At 42.1% G+C, this 21,012-nt stretch overlaps 1 protein-coding gene across 2 annotated transcripts in view; it reads right to left on the bottom strand.

Moving 5' to 3' along the window:
* Positions 1-21,012, bottom strand: part of ANO10 (anoctamin 10) — a 178,149-nt gene that overhangs the window by 87,319 nt on the left and 69,818 nt on the right. Inside the window, exon 12 of one of the 2 annotated variants that reach the window (XM_064496661.1) lies at positions 7,524-7,712. The exons of the other annotated variant lie outside the window; for it this stretch is intronic. Within the exon in view, the coding sequence (XP_064352731.1) occupies positions 7,704-7,712 (9 nt within the window). The 3' untranslated portion in view covers positions 7,524-7,703. Of the gene's footprint in view, positions 1-7,523; positions 7,713-21,012 lie in introns of those variants that run through there. 2 annotated transcript variants of the gene reach the window in all.

Raw genomic sequence — 21,012 nt, 5'->3', positions numbered from 1 at the left:
AAAATCAAACTGTTAAAACATTCTAGGATTCAGACACTGGAACAATATGGGCTCCCTCTAGTGGTTTAAACGTCTTTAAATTACTTTATTTTGATCATCTACTTTTATTTTTATTTTTCATATCGCCTAGTCCTTTTCCTTTAGGGAAATCCAAATTTCACAAATAGTTCACTACACACAGTAATCCCAGTAGGTGAGGAGAGGGAAGTAGGCCCAGAAACCAAGTGTGACGGCTCCACATCACAAAGCAAGTTTATCTGGTCCCTTTGAGATCAATCAGAAGCTCACACAGCAATGAATGAAGAGATGGAGACAGACAGAGCTAAGCCAGGTGATACAGGGGCACTGGACAAAGAGACCAGCATCAGGCAAAGGGCAGTGAGGTGCACCATAACATAAAAAAATTAACTTTCTCATATGGCCATGAAATCACTTCTGAAGAAATTTAAAAGCATTTATTTCTAATGGGCTGTAGGCCAATCCCAGCCTGAGCCTGCAGGCTGCTATGGCCACTCTGACAGTTAAGTCTGTCTGGATTTTTCCATGCTGTCATGTACAGAAATATCTCATCATTGCACAGTCATGCATCCCATTAAAGACTGCACTCCGGTGAGGTGGTTTTATGGCTAAGAGAGGAGGATTTATTTATTTGTTTATTTATTTATACAAACCTGAGGTTTCAGCAAAACCAAAACCCAATGTTCACAGCAGCACTATATACAACAGCCAAGACATGGAAACAACCTCAATGTCCATCGACAGACGACTGGATAAAGAAGCTGTGATAGATTTATACAATGGAATATTACTCAGCCATAAAAAGGATAAAACAATGCCATTTCCAGCAACATGGATGACCTGTAGAATGTCATTCTAACTGAAGTAAGCCAGAAAGAGAAAGAAAAATACCATATGATATCAGTTATATGTGGAATCTTAAAAAAAAAACTTATTTACAAAACAGAAACAGACTCACAGACGTAGAAAACAAACTTCCGGTTACCAGGGAGGGAAGGGGGGTGGGAAGGGATAAATTGTGAGCTGAAGATTTGCAGATACTAACTACTATATATAAAATAGATAAACAATAAGCTTACACTGTATAGCACAGGGAACCACAGTCAATACCTTGTAGTAACTTATGATTAAAAATATGGGAAAACAAAAAAAAATTACCAACAGGTCCAAAGTCTCTTTTCAAAGATGATGGTAAAAAGCTGAATGAGGCTCGTGCGCCCGCTTCGCCGGGGGCCGGCAGCTGGCGGCCACCCTGGCCGAGGAGGCGCCGTGCGACTTGCTTGCCGTGGGGCCGGCGCCGGGCCCCGACGGGGCCGCGGAGACGGCCATGGGGGTGCTGGCCGCCCCGGGGCCCTGCCTACGGCCCCCCGCAAGGACGCGGTGCTGCTGGAGTGGGTGGCGCCACCGGCCCTCGGCCTGGCGCTGGGCGGGGCAGAGGCAGGGCCGGTCGAGGGCCGGCGGCGCTGCGGGCCAAGTGGGGCGGGATGTTCGCACCCGGGGCTCCCTCGGGGCCGGGCCGCAGCTGCTGGTGCTCAGCGCCCTGCCCGAGAAGCCGCAGCCCGAGCCCGGGGCGGAGCGCGCCCCTGCCGCGGGGCGCTGCTGGCGCTTCTGGAGGACCGTGCAGGCCCGCCTGGCCCAGGCCAAGGACGCGCTACCCGCTGCAGCGGGCGGTGGAGGTGTCGGCGGAGCTGGGGGCCGAGTGCGTGTGCGCCCCCTCCCCGGGAAGGAAATGAAAGCCAGAAAAACCTGGGGAACCTCCTCTCAACGTTGTTCTTTGAATTGACACAAATCACTGCAGCCAAGAACAGTCTGCATTTCCTCACCTTTCTGACCCACAGCAGGCCCAAGTCTGTTTTGGTGGTCTGAGAAGAAAAAAGATGAAAAAAGATGAGCTTCTAAAGTTTTGGGAAAACTATATTTTAATTATGGAAACTCTTGAAGGGAATCAGATACATGTTATAAAAGCCAGTTTTACCACAGCTAAACAATCTGTTTGAATATGCAGTGTCAGAGGAAAACGGACGCTGGCTCTGTCACCCATCCTGGCACCTGTGTATTTATAAAAGAATGTTTGAAAGTGGAAACAAAATCCTGACCAAAGAAGGTGTTACCCATTTTTTAGAATTGTGTGAAACAAGTGCTCTCTCATTTTTACCAGAATTTTCTGAGTTTATTGTTGGACTGTTGATGGACGCACTTTCAGAGCTCTCTGTATAGCAGGTAGTTTCCTGTTAAAGTTTATTCAGAAAATGACAAATAGACATTGGTGTGCTGTTCCCATTCTGTTTCTGTCTAAGGCTTTGGCAAACGTCCCAGGATGTAAAGCTCTGGGTATAGAAGGCCTTCTTGCCCTCAGGGATGTCCTTCAGTGCACCATGATCACACATCAGATTCTGCTGAGGGGCGGCCCAGCGCTGTCTCCTTCAGACGGCCGTGAATCTGGTGGATGTAGAGAAAGTGTCACTGTTGGACCTCTCAACTTCTCTCATGTCTGTGAGGCAAGAGGAGTCCTTAGGACGACGAACTTCACTGTGGACAGAGGTATTCAATTTTGTTCAAGTACCTAAATAAGGTCTGTTCATTGCAATGATACGTATAGTTTGCACATTGTGATTAATCCATCCCAAGCTTATTTTGGTATCTGGTGTGAGCTGTGAGGTGTAAATGAAAAAAATGCGTGTAAACATGTTTCAGACTGTGCTTAGCCCGTGCTCAGTATCCGCTACGACTCGTCTTTTCCCGTTGGTTTCATCAGGCAGCTGTGTGTTTTGTTTGTTTTTAAGGAACCGGCCCTTAGATTTCTTTCTTAATTTCTCAATTCCCTCATTCATTCATACTTGTTTTAATTTTTCCTTCTTTTACCTTCTTTTAGTATGTCTTGCTGATCTCATAGTGTCTTCATTTATTGAAAATTCAATTGCACATCTTCCGCACACCAGGTTTTGTGCCAGGTGTTGGGAATGCAGTGGTCAGCAGATAAACATGCCCTGTTCCCAGGAAGCTTATAGGTTTTTTATTTTCCATTTTTCCATCACATTTATGTTTTTTTTTTTTTAACATTTTTAGGAAGCTTATAGTTAGCCCAGACTTTAATTCTCTTTAATAATAAAAGCATATCTGTATACAGATAGATAGGCAGATGTATGAGTGTAGATATGGCTGTTTTCTATAACTTTTGCTGTAGAGTCATATTCTCATTATTGTGTAAATTTCTACTGTATGATGTTGAATAATAGAAAATTGTTGATATTCAGGATCAACAAAGGATCAGCCCAAAGAGGAACACACCAAGGCACATAGTCATCAAATTGACAAAAATAAAGGATAAGGAGAAAATATTAAAATTAACAGTAGAAAAGCAACAAAAAACATACACGTGAACTCCCATAAGGCCATCAGCTGATTTTTCAGCAGAAACTCTACAGGCCAGAAAGAAGTGCCACGACTTATTTAAAGTGATGAAAGGGGGAAACTTACAATCAAGAATACTCTTTTAAAAGCTTCACAGATAACCAAAAGCTAAAAGATTTCAGCACCACCAAACCAGCTTTACAATAGATGTTAAAGGACCTTCTCTAGGCATCAAACCATAAGAAAAGAGAACAAAAAGAAGAAAAAGGAAAAAAAAAAAAAAGACAGACCTACAAAAGATTGCTTTGGCTGTTCAGGGTCTTTTGTGGTTCCTTATAAATTTTGGAATTGTTTGTTCTAGTTCTGTGAGGAGTGTTGGGAGTCTTTTGATGGGGGTTGCTTGCATCTGTGGATTGCTTTGGGTAGTGTGGCCATATTGATAATGTTGATTCTTCCAATCCAAGAGCACAAGAAATCTTTCCATTTCTTTGTGTCATTTCAGTTTTTGGAGTATAGGTAACCTCCTTGCTTAAGTTTATTTCTAGGTATTTTGTTGTCTTGATGTAATAGAAATGTCTCAGTCAGTTAAAAATTTCTGGTTTTTGAAGTGAAAAAAAAAGTGAATGAAGGGCTGCAAATGGCAAAATGCCCTTCTTTTTTATGGGGCATTTGTATTTGCATGAGTTGTATTCCATATATATATATATAATATATATATATATTATATATATATATATGCTGCATCTTCATTATCTAGTCAACTATTCATGTGCACTTAGGATGCTTCCATTTCTTGGCAATTATAAATAATGTTGCTACTAATAGCAAGGTGTATGTATCTTTTTGAATTAATTTTTATTTTGTGGTTGGCTTTATTCCTTTGATAACTATGTAAGTTTAAAAAGCTAAAGCTCTAAACGTTCTCAGAAACAATGAACAGTACATATATGTAAATTTTCAAAATAAATCTGCAGTAAAAAAAAAAAAAAAAGATCTATCAAACCATGAGAGACATGGAAGAAACTTGAAAGACTTAATAATAAATGAAAAAAGCCAGTCTGAAAAGGCTACAAACTGTAATATTCCAACCAAATGACATTCTGGAAAAGGCACAGCTACAGAAACAACAAAAAGATCGTGGGGAGAGGGAGGGAGTGAGGGAGGGATGAATAGATGGAGCACAAGGGATTTTTAGGGCAATGAAATTATTCTGTGTGATACTATAGTGGCTACATGTCATTATGCATTTGTCAAAGCCCACAGAATGTACAGCATCAAGAGTGAACCCTAGTGTAAACTATGAACTTTGGTTGATAATAATGTGCCCATGTTGGTTCATCGATTGTACCAAATATGCCACACTGATGGGGGATGTTGAGGCTAGGGGAGTATGTGTCGGTGGGGAGGGCTGTGTGTGAACACTCTGTATTGTCTGCTCAATTCTGCTGTGAACCTGAAACTGCTCTAAAAGAATAAAGTCTATTAAAAAGAAGAAGAAAATGGATTAATTTGTGATATAATCTTACAATGACAAATTATTCAGCCCTACAAACAGAATGAATGGCATATTCAATTAAAAACATGTATCTTTAAAAACATTACTTAGAGCAAAAGAGACATCAAAGTGTACAGTGTGATTTATTTCATTTTTATCAAGTTCAGCCACCATCAAACTGATGGATGCATGTCGTCAGAGTGTGTATGTTTCAGCTGAAATGTGACAGAGGTGTATATTCTATGTTAATGGATATGATTCAAACATATGGTTCATACATTGACTTTCTAGATACTGTTGAGGGTTAGGAATTTAAAAAATTTGTGAAATCATAAACTTAACATCGATACATTTCACTATATTTTTATTATATATAGATATAAACACAAAAAGAAAGAGGTAAGAAAAATTACCATTGGACCATAATGGAGCCAATGACACTTTGGTTACAACCCCTTTCTCTCCCCCACATACTGGGTAACTGACCAATCCAGCATGTCAGTTGATGGTTGGGTTCCGGGTGGAATGTTGGGGTGTTCCCTGGGGCTTTGTTGTGGCTGGTGGCTCCACGGTAACTGGGCAGAGCCCTGGGGTGGGTCAGCGCCCTGGGGTGGGTCAGCGCCATGGAGGGGCTGCTGTCCTCCGTGGAGCTTGGCCTTGGGCTGATCCTGAGGGAGCTGAGTGCGGTCCTCATGGTGTTGCTGCCCGATGGCCTGTCTTCTCAGTTCATGTTCCAGAGCCTCCAGTGGGAGACAGTGTTGAGTCTCCCTGTCCTCACCTCGTTGGTAGGTGTCTTATTTACTTGCAGACTTTTTAAGTCTGTTAGAAGTCACCTTTATCAAAGACATGAAAAGCAGCTAGCAGAAAGACTGGCTGCCCAGATCAAAAAGAAGTGCCACCTCATCGACCAGCTTTATGTAGCTAAACAGGAGTGTGCCACGATGGAGACAACTTTAAAGAATGCCGGGCTAGAGAAGGAGCTGGTAAATACACTCAGCCTCGCTAACACTTACAGAAAGTTGATGATGGTCAACATGAGTTCGAGGAAGGAAATCAGTTTTCTCACTCAAGAACTGAAGAAAGAGAGTTCCCTGCAGGCTATTCAGGAAGAGATGGCGGAGATGCTGAAAGTGCTCAAGTTCCTGGAGGACGTCACGAGAATCAGCACATCACAAGGGGCTTTTAAAACAAACGAGCCAGGGGACCAAGCACCAAGTCCTGATGGTCCCTTTCCCAGGAGTGGGCCGTGTTAAAGCTGTGCTGTGCCCTCCCCTCCACTCAGGCCTCCTAAGCTTCCAGGCTGCATTCACTCACTCGGTCAGATCTCCACCTGAGCTGCCCTGAGGCCAGTGGATGAAGGGCAGTCCCCTCCTTTGGACCAGAGTTCCTTCAACTTTACCAGTGAGCACAGCAGTGAACTTTTTCACGGTCAGCTTCTCCATCTAAAATGTACTGGAATTCCCAGAACACACCAAGAAATGTGGGACTTTCTCAATATTCACAGAATGCTTGCATTACCTCTAATTAGCAGTGAAAGAAATGTATTGAAGAGATTGATCTTTTACTCAGTTTGAACCTTCATTAAACCACATACCTCAAGACAGTAACTATTATACATCAATTGTATAAGAGAACTGTATATATAGTTTTCTGCATACAAATACTGCCTTATAATTTGATAATATATGTTGTTTATCAGTGTAGACTTTTAGTTGGCCATAGTATTTTTTCTAGAGTTAAAATCTTAAAAGTCATAAGTTTAAGCTAAACAAATGTTTATGCCTGAGTTTTGTATTTTAAAAAAAGGCAATGTCTTTTGAGATGGTAATAGAGTATGCTTATAAAAGTTTTTATTGAATAGTTATATTCTGTTGTAACAATAGATATATTTGAAAATAAATTTGATAAATTTAATAGGAAAAAAAGCCGAATAAAGTTCTGAATTCTTTAAGTGCAGTGATAGTTTCTCTGATTTGCTTTAGTAAAACTAAGGTAAAATACATGGAAACAAAAGTGGCTTTCTGGTACAGCATGAGACATAAGGTTTAACATAAGCAAAATCCTATGACTGGTAACTGGGTTTCTTAGTACTGTATAGATAAGGTTTATACTGCAAGGTGCCATTTGTAGCTGAAAATACAGTTAAGTCCAATGTGTCTGGTAATTTCTATGAAACGTTGATCCCTGGTCAGAATAAAATTCTCTCACATTCCTTTTTCTATGGGAAAACCAGAATCAAATTAAAACTGCCTTAATTACCAGAGCATTTTTCTTGCTTAGCTCGAGGACTGCCTACAGGCTGAATTTCCTTGAGATCATGTCACTAGTAGACTGAGGAGCATGTGTTTTTCACGAGATGTAATCATCTCCAAGTGTTTACTCACATACCAGTGACACCCCAAATCATGCCACATCAAAGCCCTTTACTTGAGGTGTGCTTCAAAACCTCACCCGGCTGTCTGACTGACTCATCGGGAGTGAGCTAAGTCATTTTCTTCACATGCTCATTTCAGTAAATCACCTTTCAGGTCACAGAACCAAAACACTCTCACTTTGTGACAGATATTCCAGAGGAGCAGGTGGTAGACACACACAGAGCCAAGACACCAAAACCATCAGCCAGAGGGGTTTGCTTCAATCTGGTGATTATTCTGCAGTTTTCCAGTCTTTCATTTATGTTTAACAAAATAACAGGGTTCCTTGGGGCAGAGGTTATACCTTTTTTATTCCTCCCGTAGGGCCAGGATATTATGAATGTGCATAACAGAGATAAAAGATGCTTGTGGAACAAATGAATTTAATGTTTCGGTGTGTAGCAGAGACAGAGGTACCTTGTTTCTCAGAAGAGCTAAAAAAGGTAATGAATTGAAGATGTAAATAATTAAAGGAAAAAATCCCTCTAAACATTTTTATGATGAATAAAATATGTTTAAGACACAGGGTTCCTGCAAAACTGCAATTTAAAATGAACACACTTTAATACACTTTACCCTATGCTTGTTAATCCTCAATTTTTAAAAGAGATAAAATGCTCTTACAGTATTAGCTAGACCCTATTTGCTACAACTCACTAACAGTGTTGTGATCATCTCAGAAATGATAATTCAGTGCAGCCATTATGGAAAACAGTATGGAGATTCCTCAAAAAAACTAAAAATAGACTTACCAAATGATCCAGCAATATCACCTCTGGGTATATATCCAGAGGGAACTCAATTTGAAAAGATACATGTACCCCAATGTTCATAGCAGCACTATATACAATAGAGAAGACATGGAAGCAACCTAAATGTCCATCAAAAGATGACTAGATAAAGAAGTTGTGGTATATTTATACAATGGAATACTACTCAGCCATAAAAAGGAATAAAATAATGCCATGTGCAGCAGCAACATGGAGGGATCTAGAGATCATCATTCTAAGTGAAGTAAGCCAGAAAGAGAAAGAAAAATACCGTATGATATCACTCATATGTGGAATGTTAAAAAAAAAAAAGGACACTATGACACTATGAACTCATCTACAAAACAGAAACAGACTCACAGACATAGTAAACAACCTTATGGTAACCAGGGAAAGGGGGTGGGAAAGGATAAATTTGGGACTTTGAGATTTGCAAATGTTAGCCACTATAAATAAAAATAGACTTTTTAAAAAAGTTTCTGTTGTCTAGCACAGGGACGTATGTTCAATATCTTGTAATAACCTTCAAAGAAAAAAATGTGAAAACAAATATATGTATGTATATGCAAGACTGAGGCATTGTGCTGTACACCAGAAACTCACACATTGTAACTGATGGAATTTCAATTAAAAAAAAAAAAAAGACTTGTCATCAAAAAAGAAAGAAAGAAAGAAAGAAAAGAAATGACAATTCCATTCTCCTGGTTGCACAGGCCAAACTTGGGGGTCCATTCTTGATGCCTCACTTTTGTTACATACCACCTGTAGCCTATTATCAAATCCTGTTGGCTTTCTTTGCCTTGAAAATATACCCAGACCCCAACCACTTCTGCCACCTCCATATTCACTACCTGGATGAGGACCCATCATCTCTATCATAGGTCATTGTCATGGCCTCGTAACTGTCTCTCTCCCTTCACTTTTAGCCCATTACTGTCACCACAGCAGCCGGAGTGATCCCAATAGCATGTAAGTCAGACCACCCACTCTCTGCTCAGAATCTCCAGAGGCTCCCATGTCGCCCAGAGTTAAACCAAAATCTTGCCCTTGACCTGAAAAGCCCTCCATGATCGGCCTTCCCACCTCCTCTGCTCTGTTTCTGGACTCACTTCCTTCTGCTCTTACCCAATCACTCCAATCCAGCCACACGTGCCCCTCTGCTGGTCTGGAACACACCAGGCCCAGGCCTGCCACCAGGTCCTATTCCAGGTTCTGACTCAGTGTCTTCCTTGGAGGGCAGCCTTCTCAGACCATCTCCCTAAAACTGTCCCCCCAGCCCCATCACAACACCTCCCGTCCACCGTCCTCACTTTCTCTCTCCCCTGAGCACTCACCACTTACACATCCTGCGTACTTTATTTAATTGTCTTATTCATTATCTATCTTCCCCTCTAAAATATACTCCACAAGGGCAGAGGTTTTTCTTCCTCATCTTTTTTTCTTGTTTGTCTGCTGCTGTATCATCTCTGCCAACAAAAAGTCTGGCACTGAATAGGTGCTTATAAATCCTTACTGAATTAACTGAATTACAGTTTCTATTTATTGGAAGAGTCTAGAGGTCACCTCAGCTACATAAGAAAACAAACGACGTCAGTGCTTTTTTGCTAATAGACTTGATGTCATCTTTTTGCCCAAGAGCTGATGAATACCCTCTCTTGGCATCCCTAGAGAGAGAGGGAAAAGTCACCGGGTAACTTCTTCTCTCACCAGAGTCCAGATGAGGTAGGAAAAAAAGATGTGAGAATTTTTCTGGAATGCTCTTTGAGGGAGGCAGGGTGGGTATTTATACTCCCCTCACCCCTGCCCTACAGGAGGGAGGAACAGATGTGCAGCGAGGCTCAGGCCCTCCCGCAGTGCAGGGCTCCTGGGGGACCACGGCCTGTTCCTCACCCAGGCTGCCTCCCCAACCAGCATCTCATGCAAACAGTGAAGTGTGTGACGTACCGACCACAACCCAGCCTGCATGTCCTCACAGCTAAGGCCGAGCCCTTTACAGAGGGCCCGAGGCAAGGAAACGTCACAGACCTCTGATGGTGGCTGGGTGCAGAAAAGTCACTGGTGGCTCAGTAACCAGGCACACTCGGTAAATGGATGTGAGTGACCTTTTTCTAAGTGGAGAAAACACATATGCAAACTTAGGGATCTCCTCTAGGGGATGAGGGAGCCGATCTGTGACTCTGAACAGTGATAAAAGCGAAATGCCTCCAGCGCATGGCATTCTTGTCTGGTTTTGCAAAGAAAGGGAAGATTCTATAATTAGCAAGTGAATACTGAGGAGACTAAACAATCACTAACAAATGCTTACAAGTAATGTGGTCAAACAAGGAGGAAATGTTCTAGACGTCTGTAGAGGGTAGGAGAAAAACATAAAGGTACTTATTTAAGAACACTGGAAATAAATTGCAGCTTGAATAATTTACAATATTTTTCACAACCAAGAAAAAGTTTATGATGCTAAAGAGAGAGCAGCCAAAGTGGGCGGAAAAAAGGAAGAAAATAAAACATAAAAATAAGAGAAAAACGCTCTAATCCTATTGAAGGTATGTCTCCCTATTTTTTAAAAAATCCAATCAGTACAAAGTCACGAAGAGGACCTCATCAAGTTAGAAAACTTTTGTTCTGTGAAAGGTTATGTGAGGCTACAGACAGGGAGAAAATATTCGCAAACCATGCAGCCAACAAAGGGCTACTTTCTAGGACACATCACATTTAAAATTCAGTGGTTTAAAAAAGAACTCCAGTTAGAAAATGGGCAAAAGACAGGAACAGACAGTTCACTGAAGAGGATATACAGACTGTAAATAGGCACTTGAAAAGTTGTTCAACATCATCAGTCATCAGAAAAATGCAGATCCAAAGCAAAAGGACATAGCAATACAAACCTACGAGGATGGCTAAAATAAGTGATGACACCATTCTGGCAAGGATGCAGGGAAACTGGATCACTTAAAACACTGCTGGTAGGAATGTAAATGGTACAGCTACTCTGAAAAGCAGCCTGGCATTTTCTCGTAAAACTAGAGAGGCAATGACCATACAGCCCAGCAATGCTACTCCTGGATATTTATCCAGAGAAATGAAGACTTATGTTCACACAAAACCTGCACGAAAACATTCATAGTAGCTTTATTTGTGGCAGCCCCAAAGTGGAGTCAGCTCTGGTGTCCTTCAGTGGGTAAATGATTAAACAAACCACAGCTCATGTGGAGAACTACTCAACAGAAAGGAACAGCTATTGATACAAGTAAGTTGGATGAATTTAAGTTGACAAAAAACCCAATCTCAAAAGGGTATATGCTGTGTGATTTAATTTACATAACATTTTTTAAAAGACAAAATTCTGTACATAGAGAACAGACTGGCAGTTGCCAGGGGTAAGGTGGAGGGGGAGGGGAGGGGAGGGGGGGTGCAGTTATAAGAGGAAAAGATTCTTGTGGTGATGTAACTGCTGTGCCGTGGCTGTGACGGTACATTCACAAACCTAGACAGGAGGTAAAATTGGATAGAACCACACACACACACACACACACACACGAGTGTAAGTAAAACTGGGGGAACTTGAACAAGGTCTCAGTGTCAATATCCGGACTGGTGACACCGCTCTACAGGTCAACAAAATATTACCACTGGAGGAAACTGAGGGAAGGGGACACAGGATCTTTGTGTATTATTTCTTGTAACTGCTTGTGAACCTACAATGATCTCAACAAAAATTTCAATGAAAAAAGTCACGAAGTCATTACCCTTGATGTGGTCTGATAGGTGCCTTCTTCCAAGTGCCTGGGACCTAACTAAATAAGTCACTGTGTGCAAGGAGCAAATGTGTAGAGCTGGAAAATGTATTCAATTATAATGCCAGTAAATTAAACCCACTAGACTGACATAAAAACTCCCCAATAATCCTTGAGTCGGCCAGAGTTTCCATTCTGCATGCTGTTCCTATCTCCAGCTAGACTGGGAAAAAGATTACCTTTTTAAATAGTAGGATATAAACATATTTAGTTTTAGTATAATCATACTGTTTGCAAGTTGACAAAAATTAACTACATAATGTTTATCCCATTTCATGGCTTAATTAAAATTAAGATAAGAATAGTACAGTTTGATTGTGACCAATTAGTGAATTTTTATAAGCAACATTCAAAATTTCATGATCACTTTAATGATTTCATTTTGAAAGACTCTAGCTTTCAGTGACACAAAGACAGTTAATGCAAAAAGAGTTAATGGCAGTAAAATAATGGAGTGCAATATGAAGAAAATAAAAAGTGAGTATTATTCTGTTTCCAATGTAATTTACTTATACTTTATGGTTCTTTAGCTTTCTTTCTTTCTTTTTTTTTTTTTACTGCTGCTCTAGTAACACAAATTAGATTTTTCTCAATTCACAAAATACAGCCCATATATCAATCTACTGATTTGACAGTATCTGCAACATCTCAGAAAAATGTTTTAACAAGGTCTGAGCTCTAGACTGACATTCCCAATTCTATTTGGTCCAAGAGTGGAGTCTGCATTAACTCTTCCACGTTAAATTAATGTCTGTCTACCCTCTAATCCCTATCTCTGCCTGAAAAGAATCTTTTATAAAATCACCCTAAGCATCTCTCTTGCCACGTAAATCATGACTGTGGACACACGGAGTCTGGATTTTGCTCACGTCTCTTGGTGTCACTGGCCTTCATTTCTGAGCCGCCACCTCGGCCCCACTTTCAGTTTCAGGGTGTGCAGCCGGAACTGCCCTGACACCCGGGAGGAGCCGAGAAGCTCCTGTCTGTAGTGTGAGAGGCACTGGACCTGCAGGCTTCTCTGGAGGGAGAAAATGCCCTTGAACTCAGAAACCTCTCATGATTTGTAGTGGGGCAGAGGGGTGCTCTTCACTGTGAGGTTAAATCTGTGCCCGTGGGGGTCAGGGCACCGACACTGCCCCCTGCAAGGTGTGTTCCCGGGCAGCTGGAGCACAGGACAATGAGGTTCACAGTGCGAGGGCTAAACTGTAAATAAGCACAATCTTGTCGCAGAAACCCAGGGGGTCACAGGCTCCGACTGTGTTGTCCTTAAAGTGCGGCCCAGGCTGTAAGCTGGGGTGGGAGTGGGGGGAAGGGTGGGAGCCCCTGATGGGAGGACCCTCCCCCATGCCGGGACACACCAGGACAAGTGGTGGAGGGGCGGGCTGTAGCCCCTGACCCCTCACATCAGGGCATGATTCTACCAGAGTTGCTGCTGGCTTCAGGCTCTAGGCTGTCACCCAACTAACTGGTAAGTGTCTTCTGGGGACGGTGCCACTCTCTTCCCTGTTTTGTATTTTCCAGCACTGACCACGGCTGCAGGCACATGGCAGAAGCAGACGGAAGAGGGAAGATCAGCACGCTGGGAGCCAGCCCAGACACAAGAGGGAACCCCAGATCTGCCCCTTTTCATTGAACAAACACAACATAAGGCCAGGCACTGTTCTAAACACTTTACAAATATTGATTTATTTTCTCTTCATAACCATGTTATAAGGGTGGTGACTACTATCCATTATTTTACAGATCAGGACCAGGGGGACAAAAAGAGTTCAGTTAATGTGTCCACAGTCCTGAGTGTGACCAGATACAAGGCTAGCAGTAGAGGTGGTGGTGGACAGTGGTCAGATTCTGGATAGATTTTGGGTTTGTTTTTCTTGAGGGGGAGGGGTAGGTAATTAGGTTATTTATTTTTTTAATGAAGGTACTGGGGTTTGAACCCAGGACCTCGTGCATGCTGAGCATGTGCTCTGCCACTGAGCTATACCCTCCTCTCCTGGATATATTTTGAAGCAGAGTAAACAAATTTTGGGCTTTGGGTTGGAGTGAAGTGAGTCAAGGATGACTCCAAGGATTTTGGCCTTAGCAACAGGGAAGATAGAGTTGCGGCTCATGTTAATGGGGAAGATTTTCTTTGCATTCTTTTACACACTTACCTTTATTGAAAATATTACTCTTACTTGTGAAAAATACCCTGATGAAAAAAATACCCTCGTGGGCAACTTCCACCTTCACCAAGATGAAATAACCCTCCCACCTGAAACAACCCCCCAAATTTTATGCAACAACAGTCTTAAAGACACTGGACGTCAGACAAGGAGAGATCGTGACCCTGAGAGATGGGAATCAAGGTGAGTGTGCGGTCCCTTCAGCTACTGCCTGGAGGAAGCGTCCAGCCCTCAGTGTGGGGAGAGAAGGCCAGGCTGAGCCCAGCAGACCACCTGAGTTAGGATGAGTGTCCTGGGAGAACATGGCACCAACAGTGGGCAGGACAGGTACAAAGGAGGAGAGCGTGGCACAGAAACAGACGTCTCCTGTCCCTCAGGTCTTCAGGGGAAACTGACCAGCACACGCATGTGAGGAAACGACCTGAGGTCCAGGAAAGCACGACCTGAATGGGCTGGAGGGAAGAGTGTGTGACGCTCAAACGGTGTCTGTTCCCCACCAGCCAGAGGAGAAAACCTCACTCGTGGGTCAACAGAGTGCTCAGATTGACCTCAGTTCTGGGACACGATTAAGGAAGAGGAGAGGCAGAGAAGTACACTAGTGTGTGGGTCTCCAACTGCACAGGAAGTGCTGTCTCTCTTGATGTACTGCAGACTGTGATAAAATAAGGACGTGGACATTGAATCCTAAGCAACTCCGCAATAAAACAAGGAGTCGTAGCTATTAATTTCAACAAAGGAGAAAAATACGGAATCACACACATATACATACACCTCTATGAATTCATAAGAAGGCAGAAAAGGGAACAAACAGCAGATGAGGCAAAGAGTAAATACTCAGCAAGATGGAAGACTTAAATCTAACCCTATCAATGACCAGGTTAAATATAAATACTAGAACAGCCCAATTAACAGGCAGAGATTGTCAGACTGCATAAAACAGTAAGACTTAACCACAGGCTGCCCAAAAGAAACACAGTTAAAATATGTAGACACAAATAGGTTGAAAATAAAAGGCTGTTAAAACAAACAAAAAGGATACCATGCTAACATTAGTGCAGAGAAAGCTGAAATTACTATATTAATATCAGACAAAGCAGATTTCAAAACAACGCTAGGGATAAAGAGGTAATATAAAAAATAAAGGGGTCAATTCCTGAAGAGGAAGAAAGAATTATGTGCCTAATAACTGAGCTTCAAACAAAAATAAAAGCAAAAAGTGATAGTTATAGGGAGAAATAGATAAACACACAATTATACTAGGAAATTTTCAAACTGTTCTCAATAACTGATAGAAGAGGTAGACAGAAAGTCAGCAAAGCTGACAACACCACCAGCCAACTTGACCCACTTGACATTTACGGACAGTTCTCCCCAATAACAGCAGAATACACATTCTTTTCAGGTGCACATGGAACATTTACCAAGCTAGGACATATTATGGGACACTAAATAACTCTCAATACATTTTAAAAGATTCAAATCAGACAAAGTGTCTTCTCTGACTACAATGGAATTACATTAGAAATCAGTAGAGGCAGGAGAGTACAGCTCAGTGGTAGAGTGTTTGCCTAGCATGCACGAGGTCCTGGGTTCAATCCCCAGTATTTCTATTCAAAATATATATAAATAAATAAACCTAATTACCTACACCCTCAAAAAAACAATTAAAAGTTACAAAAGAAGAAGAAGAAGAAGGAAAAGAAGGAGAAGGAGAAGAAGGAAGACAGAAACAGAAGATATCAGTAGCAAAAGATCTCTGGAATATCCTCCCAAGATCAAGAAACTAATTAACACACTTCTAAATAACCTATGGATCAAAGAAGAAATCAAAAGGAAACTTAGAAAATGTGTTGAATGGAGTAAGATTGAAAACAAGTCAGAAGTTCTGGGATGCCAGAAAGCACAAGTTAGGAGGAAACTCACCTCAGCTTCCATCTCAAGAAACTAGGAAAACAAGAACAAATTAAACCCAAAGTAAGCAAAAGGAACAACGAAGAAAATAGCAGAAATCAAAGAAGCAGAAAACAGTAAAACATGAGAACTAAAGTTTTACTGATCTTTTAGGAGATCAATAAAATTGATAAATTTCTAGCAAGACTGATGAGGAAAAAGAGAAGATACAAATCACAATCTCAGAAATAAGAGAGGCACATCCTAGTGATGGGGAAAAAAACAAAAGCACGTAGGTGAAAGGTTTGGATCTAAAATCGCATCCTGGGATCAGTGGGCACAACCATGAGATCGTTGCTTGTTTGCTAAGAATCTGCCACTTCTCTAAACCCACAGCTGGAAGTGCCCCAGCCTGGGGCAGGGTCTGGGGTCTCATTTTCACTGCTGATCACCGTCTGACTGCACCAGCTGGGGAGGGAGAACACGCAGAACACCGTAGGACACCACAGCATGCTATGGGAGCACACTGATTCACCATTAATCCTAAATGGCGAGACAGGGGAAACTGGGAAATCGCGTGTCTGAACTGGTCCTTGAAGGACAAGGCATTCTTACAACAAGTGGAAACTGGAGCAGAGAAAAATCCAGGAGGAAAAACTCCAGGCAAAGACACAGAGGCAGGAAAATACAAAACATAGCTATGCCTGTGGTGTGGTGTGTGCTGAAAGGCTGGGGGGACGGGATGGGGGAGAGGGAAGACGCATAGCTAAAAGGTAGGTTACAGAGGGCTTTAAATCCCTTTCTAATGAGGCTGGACTTTAATAAGAACAAGTGACAAGCGAAAGCTTTTTAGATTGTAAGTGACATAGTCAGACCTGTGCTTTACAAACAGTAGACTGTAGTGGAAGAAACTGAAGTCAAGGGCAACAGTTAGGTGCTCACTGAATGTCCCCAACAAGGCGTGATGCCAGTGGCCTGGTGCCAGGTGGTCAGTGCTTTGGAAAGGAGGAGATTGATGGAGGTGGCATTCTGGAGGCAGAATCGTGGGTGGGAGATGAAAGAGGGAAGGAAAAGAGGAGAACTAAATCATGGTGTCAAAGTGAGTCACTATGAAGATAACAATCCTATCTGTTGAGACAGGAAAGCCAGAGAAAGTCAGGAGCAGGAGAGTGGGGCCCCAGGGAGCGTGCTGCGCTCTCTCCTGAATGGACGGGATGCTGGGCCGGAGAGCAGCCCTGGGAGCTGTCCTCGGAAGGGAAACGGAGCACAGATTGACGAGCTGACTGCACAGAAAGGACGGCTACGCTCCCAGAACAGCTACCATGCTCTGATCACGTCAAGTTTAAGCCTAGGTCTCTGTGGGAATTAACTACTCAGTACATCTTCACCAGTTTTTCATCTAAGCTCTTCCAAAGATGCCTCATTTCACACAAAACAATTTTATTGAATGTCAAGATTCACAAATTCCACAAATATACAAACATTTTTAAGCTAAAGCAAACTGTTTCCTGTCTATTTACTTGCAGTTAGGTCAATTAGCACCATTTCTCCCTCCAGAAGAGCATCTCAAAATCTGTGATGAAGAAATAATTTTCAAAATTCCCAGTCCATTGCGGACCTGTCTACGGTCCTCACGTGCCTGGACCAGAATGTGTCCCACCCAAATTCCTATGGTGAAGCCCTAACCCCCAATGTGACTACATCTGGAAACAGAGCTTACAAAGAGGTATTTGGGGTTAAACGGGTTCTTAAGCGTGGGGCTCTGGTATGATAACACTAGTGTTCCTATAAGGACACCGAAGAGCTCTTTCTTCCTTCACCTGCACACAAAGGGGTCATGAGAGCACACAGCGAGATGACTGACACCTGCAGGCCAAGGGGAGTGGCCCCAGAATGAAATCTACTGTGCTGACACCCTGAGCTTAGAGTTCCCAGCCTCCAGAACACTGAGAAATAAATGTCTATTGTTTAAGCTCCAAGTCTGTGGTACTGGGTTATGGATGCCAAGTGGACTAACCCATACTGCACGTGACCAAGGTGAGTCTGCACGACACGCCGCTCACCACACAAGCTGCAAGTCTAATGGGTCTACCCCTTGTTTAGCAAAGTGAGCCCCTTGATCATAGGCTTAAAAGTCGCAGCAATGTCAAACTGCCTTAGAAGTTTCTAAACTCTTACCCTCTGTAGACCAGTAACACTTTATGGACTAAAACCAGTCTGCAGAGCACGTCTCAAGCAGCACTAGTTTATAGTCTACGGTTCTCTTTGAATGCAATATTTAGCTTAAACACAGAACTCAAAATCAAGGCATGGATTTTAAACACTTCAGAGGCCAGAGGTATGCTGGGGGGTAGTGGGTAGGGGCGAGGGAAGGAACAGAGGTGCTCAGGACTCTGTATCACTTCTAGGTAAGACCCCGCAAAACACTGCAGAATGCGCTGTCTTAAAAAGAACAGCACTGGGCCTTGTTTATGACGCCCCTGGAATTCTGTTTCTCTTCAGTGCTTCCATCAGTCTCTGTAATCACATCCACAGAGCACATTACAATTTGATTACAAACTCACGGCTGGAGTTTTACTTCTCCTTCAATTGACAAGATACATATCAAACTCAGAAAACAGACGCCCTCAAGAGACTATTCTTTGAAAAGGCTATTCTTTCTCCTGTTGAATTATCTTGGCACTCTTGTCAAAAACCAACTGACTATAAATATGATGGCTTATTTTTTGACTCTCAATTCTATGCCATTCATCTATATGTCCATTTGTATGTATGTCAGTACCACACAGTCTTTGTTTCTGGTTTTTTTTGGGGGGGGGGGACTAGGTTTATTTACTTTTTAGAGGAACTGGGGATTGAACCCAGGACCTCATGCATGCTAAGCATGTGCTCTACCACTTTGAGCTACATCCTCCCCCTAGTACCACACAGTCTCGATTACTGCAGCTTTAGAGACAGTTTTGAAACTGTCAAGTGTGAGTCCTCACACCTTGTTCTTTTTCAAGACTGCCTTGGCTATACTGGGTCTTTCGCATTTTCATATGAATTTTAGGATCAATTTCTGCCAGAAAATTAGCTGGATACTAATAAGGATTGTGTGGAATTTGTAGATCAATTTGGGGAATAATGTCATCTTAACAGTATTACGTCTTCTTCCATTTTATTCTTTTTTATACTATTGTAAATGGAGTTGATATCATAATGTCCTTTTCTGGCTTTTCATTGCTACTGTATAGAAATATAATTATATTGTTTTTGTATTCTGTAACCTTGTTGAATTCATTTAGTTGTTCTAATAGATTCTTAAGTGGATTTCTTAGGAATGTCTATATACTAGGTCACGTCATCTGCAAAAAGACAGTCTTTCACCATTAAGTATGATGTCAGCTGTAGGTTTTACACGGCAGCCCTTTTTCACCTTGAAGAAAGGGGACACAATTTTAAATGCTGCTGACCATCAAGCCTTAACTAGCATTTACAGAAGACCTTTATGTTTGAGAGCTGGGCCTGGCCACGAAATGACATATAGTCGAGAACCCATTTGCTTACTTCTAGGAAAAATTACAGAAATGGATTAACTGATCAAGATGCTCTTGACACAACTGAGACAGGCGAGAAGTTCCAGATCCATGCAAAGATGCTGAGCGTCATCAGTCATTAAGGAAATTAAAATCAAAACCACAAGGAGATACCACTGCATACCCACTAGGATGGCTATCATTTTTTTATAAACAGAAAATAAGTGTTGATGAGTATATGGAGAAACTGGAATCCTCGTGCACTGCTGGGAGGGATGTAAAATGGTGGAGCTGCTGTGGAAAACAGTTTGGTGGGGCCTCAAAAAATTAAATGTAGAATTATTGTATGATCCAGCAATTCCTCTCCTGGGTATATACTCAAAATAACTGAACGCAGGGACTCACAGATACTTGTATGCTGCTGTTCGCTGCAGCATTGCTTACAATTATGCTAAATGAAATAAGCCAGACAAAAAATTATATGAATTCACTTACATGAAATGTCTAGAACAGGCAACTTCATAGAGACAGAAAGCAGAGGTGAGGGTAGGAGGGACTGGGTGAGAGGACACTGGGGAGTTATTGCCTAACAGACATGGAGTTTCTGTTTGGGGTGATAAAAAAAAGTTTTGGAAATTGATAGTGGTGATGGTCACATAAAACTGTGAATATACTTAACGTCACTCAACTGTACACTTAAAATGGCAAATTTTGTTACATATATTTCACAATTTATATATATATATTCTAAAACTAGGTCCACAGCTATTGGTACACACATACACACTTCAACCGTCTAACATCACAGCAGTGTTTTGCTGTTCTTTTCTAGGAAAATCCCTGTGACCTTAATCATGTCACTGCATACAGAGCTCAAGCTCCTCTTGTTCAGTACTGTGACTTCTCACTTACGTGCAAGCCAAGAGCTCTATATAATTCTTATGCATTAGGGGTTGTGTCGCTGCTGTTACACAGATAATGGCATTCTGCCTCCTGTCCTTGAAGGTACTGATGCTGGAAATCTATCTGAGTCAAGCAAGGTTCTTCTTTGCAAGCCACAAACACCAATTCTGTTTTATTTGGGCAAAAGATGTTAAAAGAACATCAGGCAGCTCACATACCCTCCAAAGGGTCTAAAAAACCAGGCTTGGCTGTCACACAGCCAGGAGCAATGTCCACCATCATGTATAGGGCATGAATTATCCAGTAAGGATGCCAGGGCCACGCTGCTGGGCAGAGACATAACACCCCAACAACAGTCACTGCTGCAGTGGATTCTGCACAGTACCTCTTCTTGGGCTCACTGGCTTCCAGTGCACAGTTTGGCATGGCAAGGTTATAACCGGCTGAATACAGATCTTTGTTATGTCCACACCCCAGAAGCAAAAGAGGCGAGGAAGAGAGGATCCGGTGCTATCCACTTTGAAAATGGGAGGGGACCTCTGCCTCATAAGGTCAGAGGTTCTCTGGACATAGGAAGGGGGTTTAGAAACTCAAAAAAAATGACATGTTCACTGTACCATGTCTCCAGGCAAACCAATTTGCAAAATTAACAATTTAAACCAAATAAGCTCGAAATGCATTCTCAGGAGAGGAAGAC

The sequence above is a fragment of the Camelus dromedarius genome, chromosome 17 (genome assembly GCF_036321535.1).
Source record: "Camelus dromedarius isolate mCamDro1 chromosome 17, mCamDro1.pat, whole genome shotgun sequence".
Taxonomy (NCBI): domain Eukaryota; kingdom Metazoa; phylum Chordata; class Mammalia; order Artiodactyla; family Camelidae; genus Camelus; species Camelus dromedarius.
The sequence above is the reverse complement of the archived record's forward strand: the minus strand, read 5'-3'. Positions and strand labels throughout refer to the sequence as shown.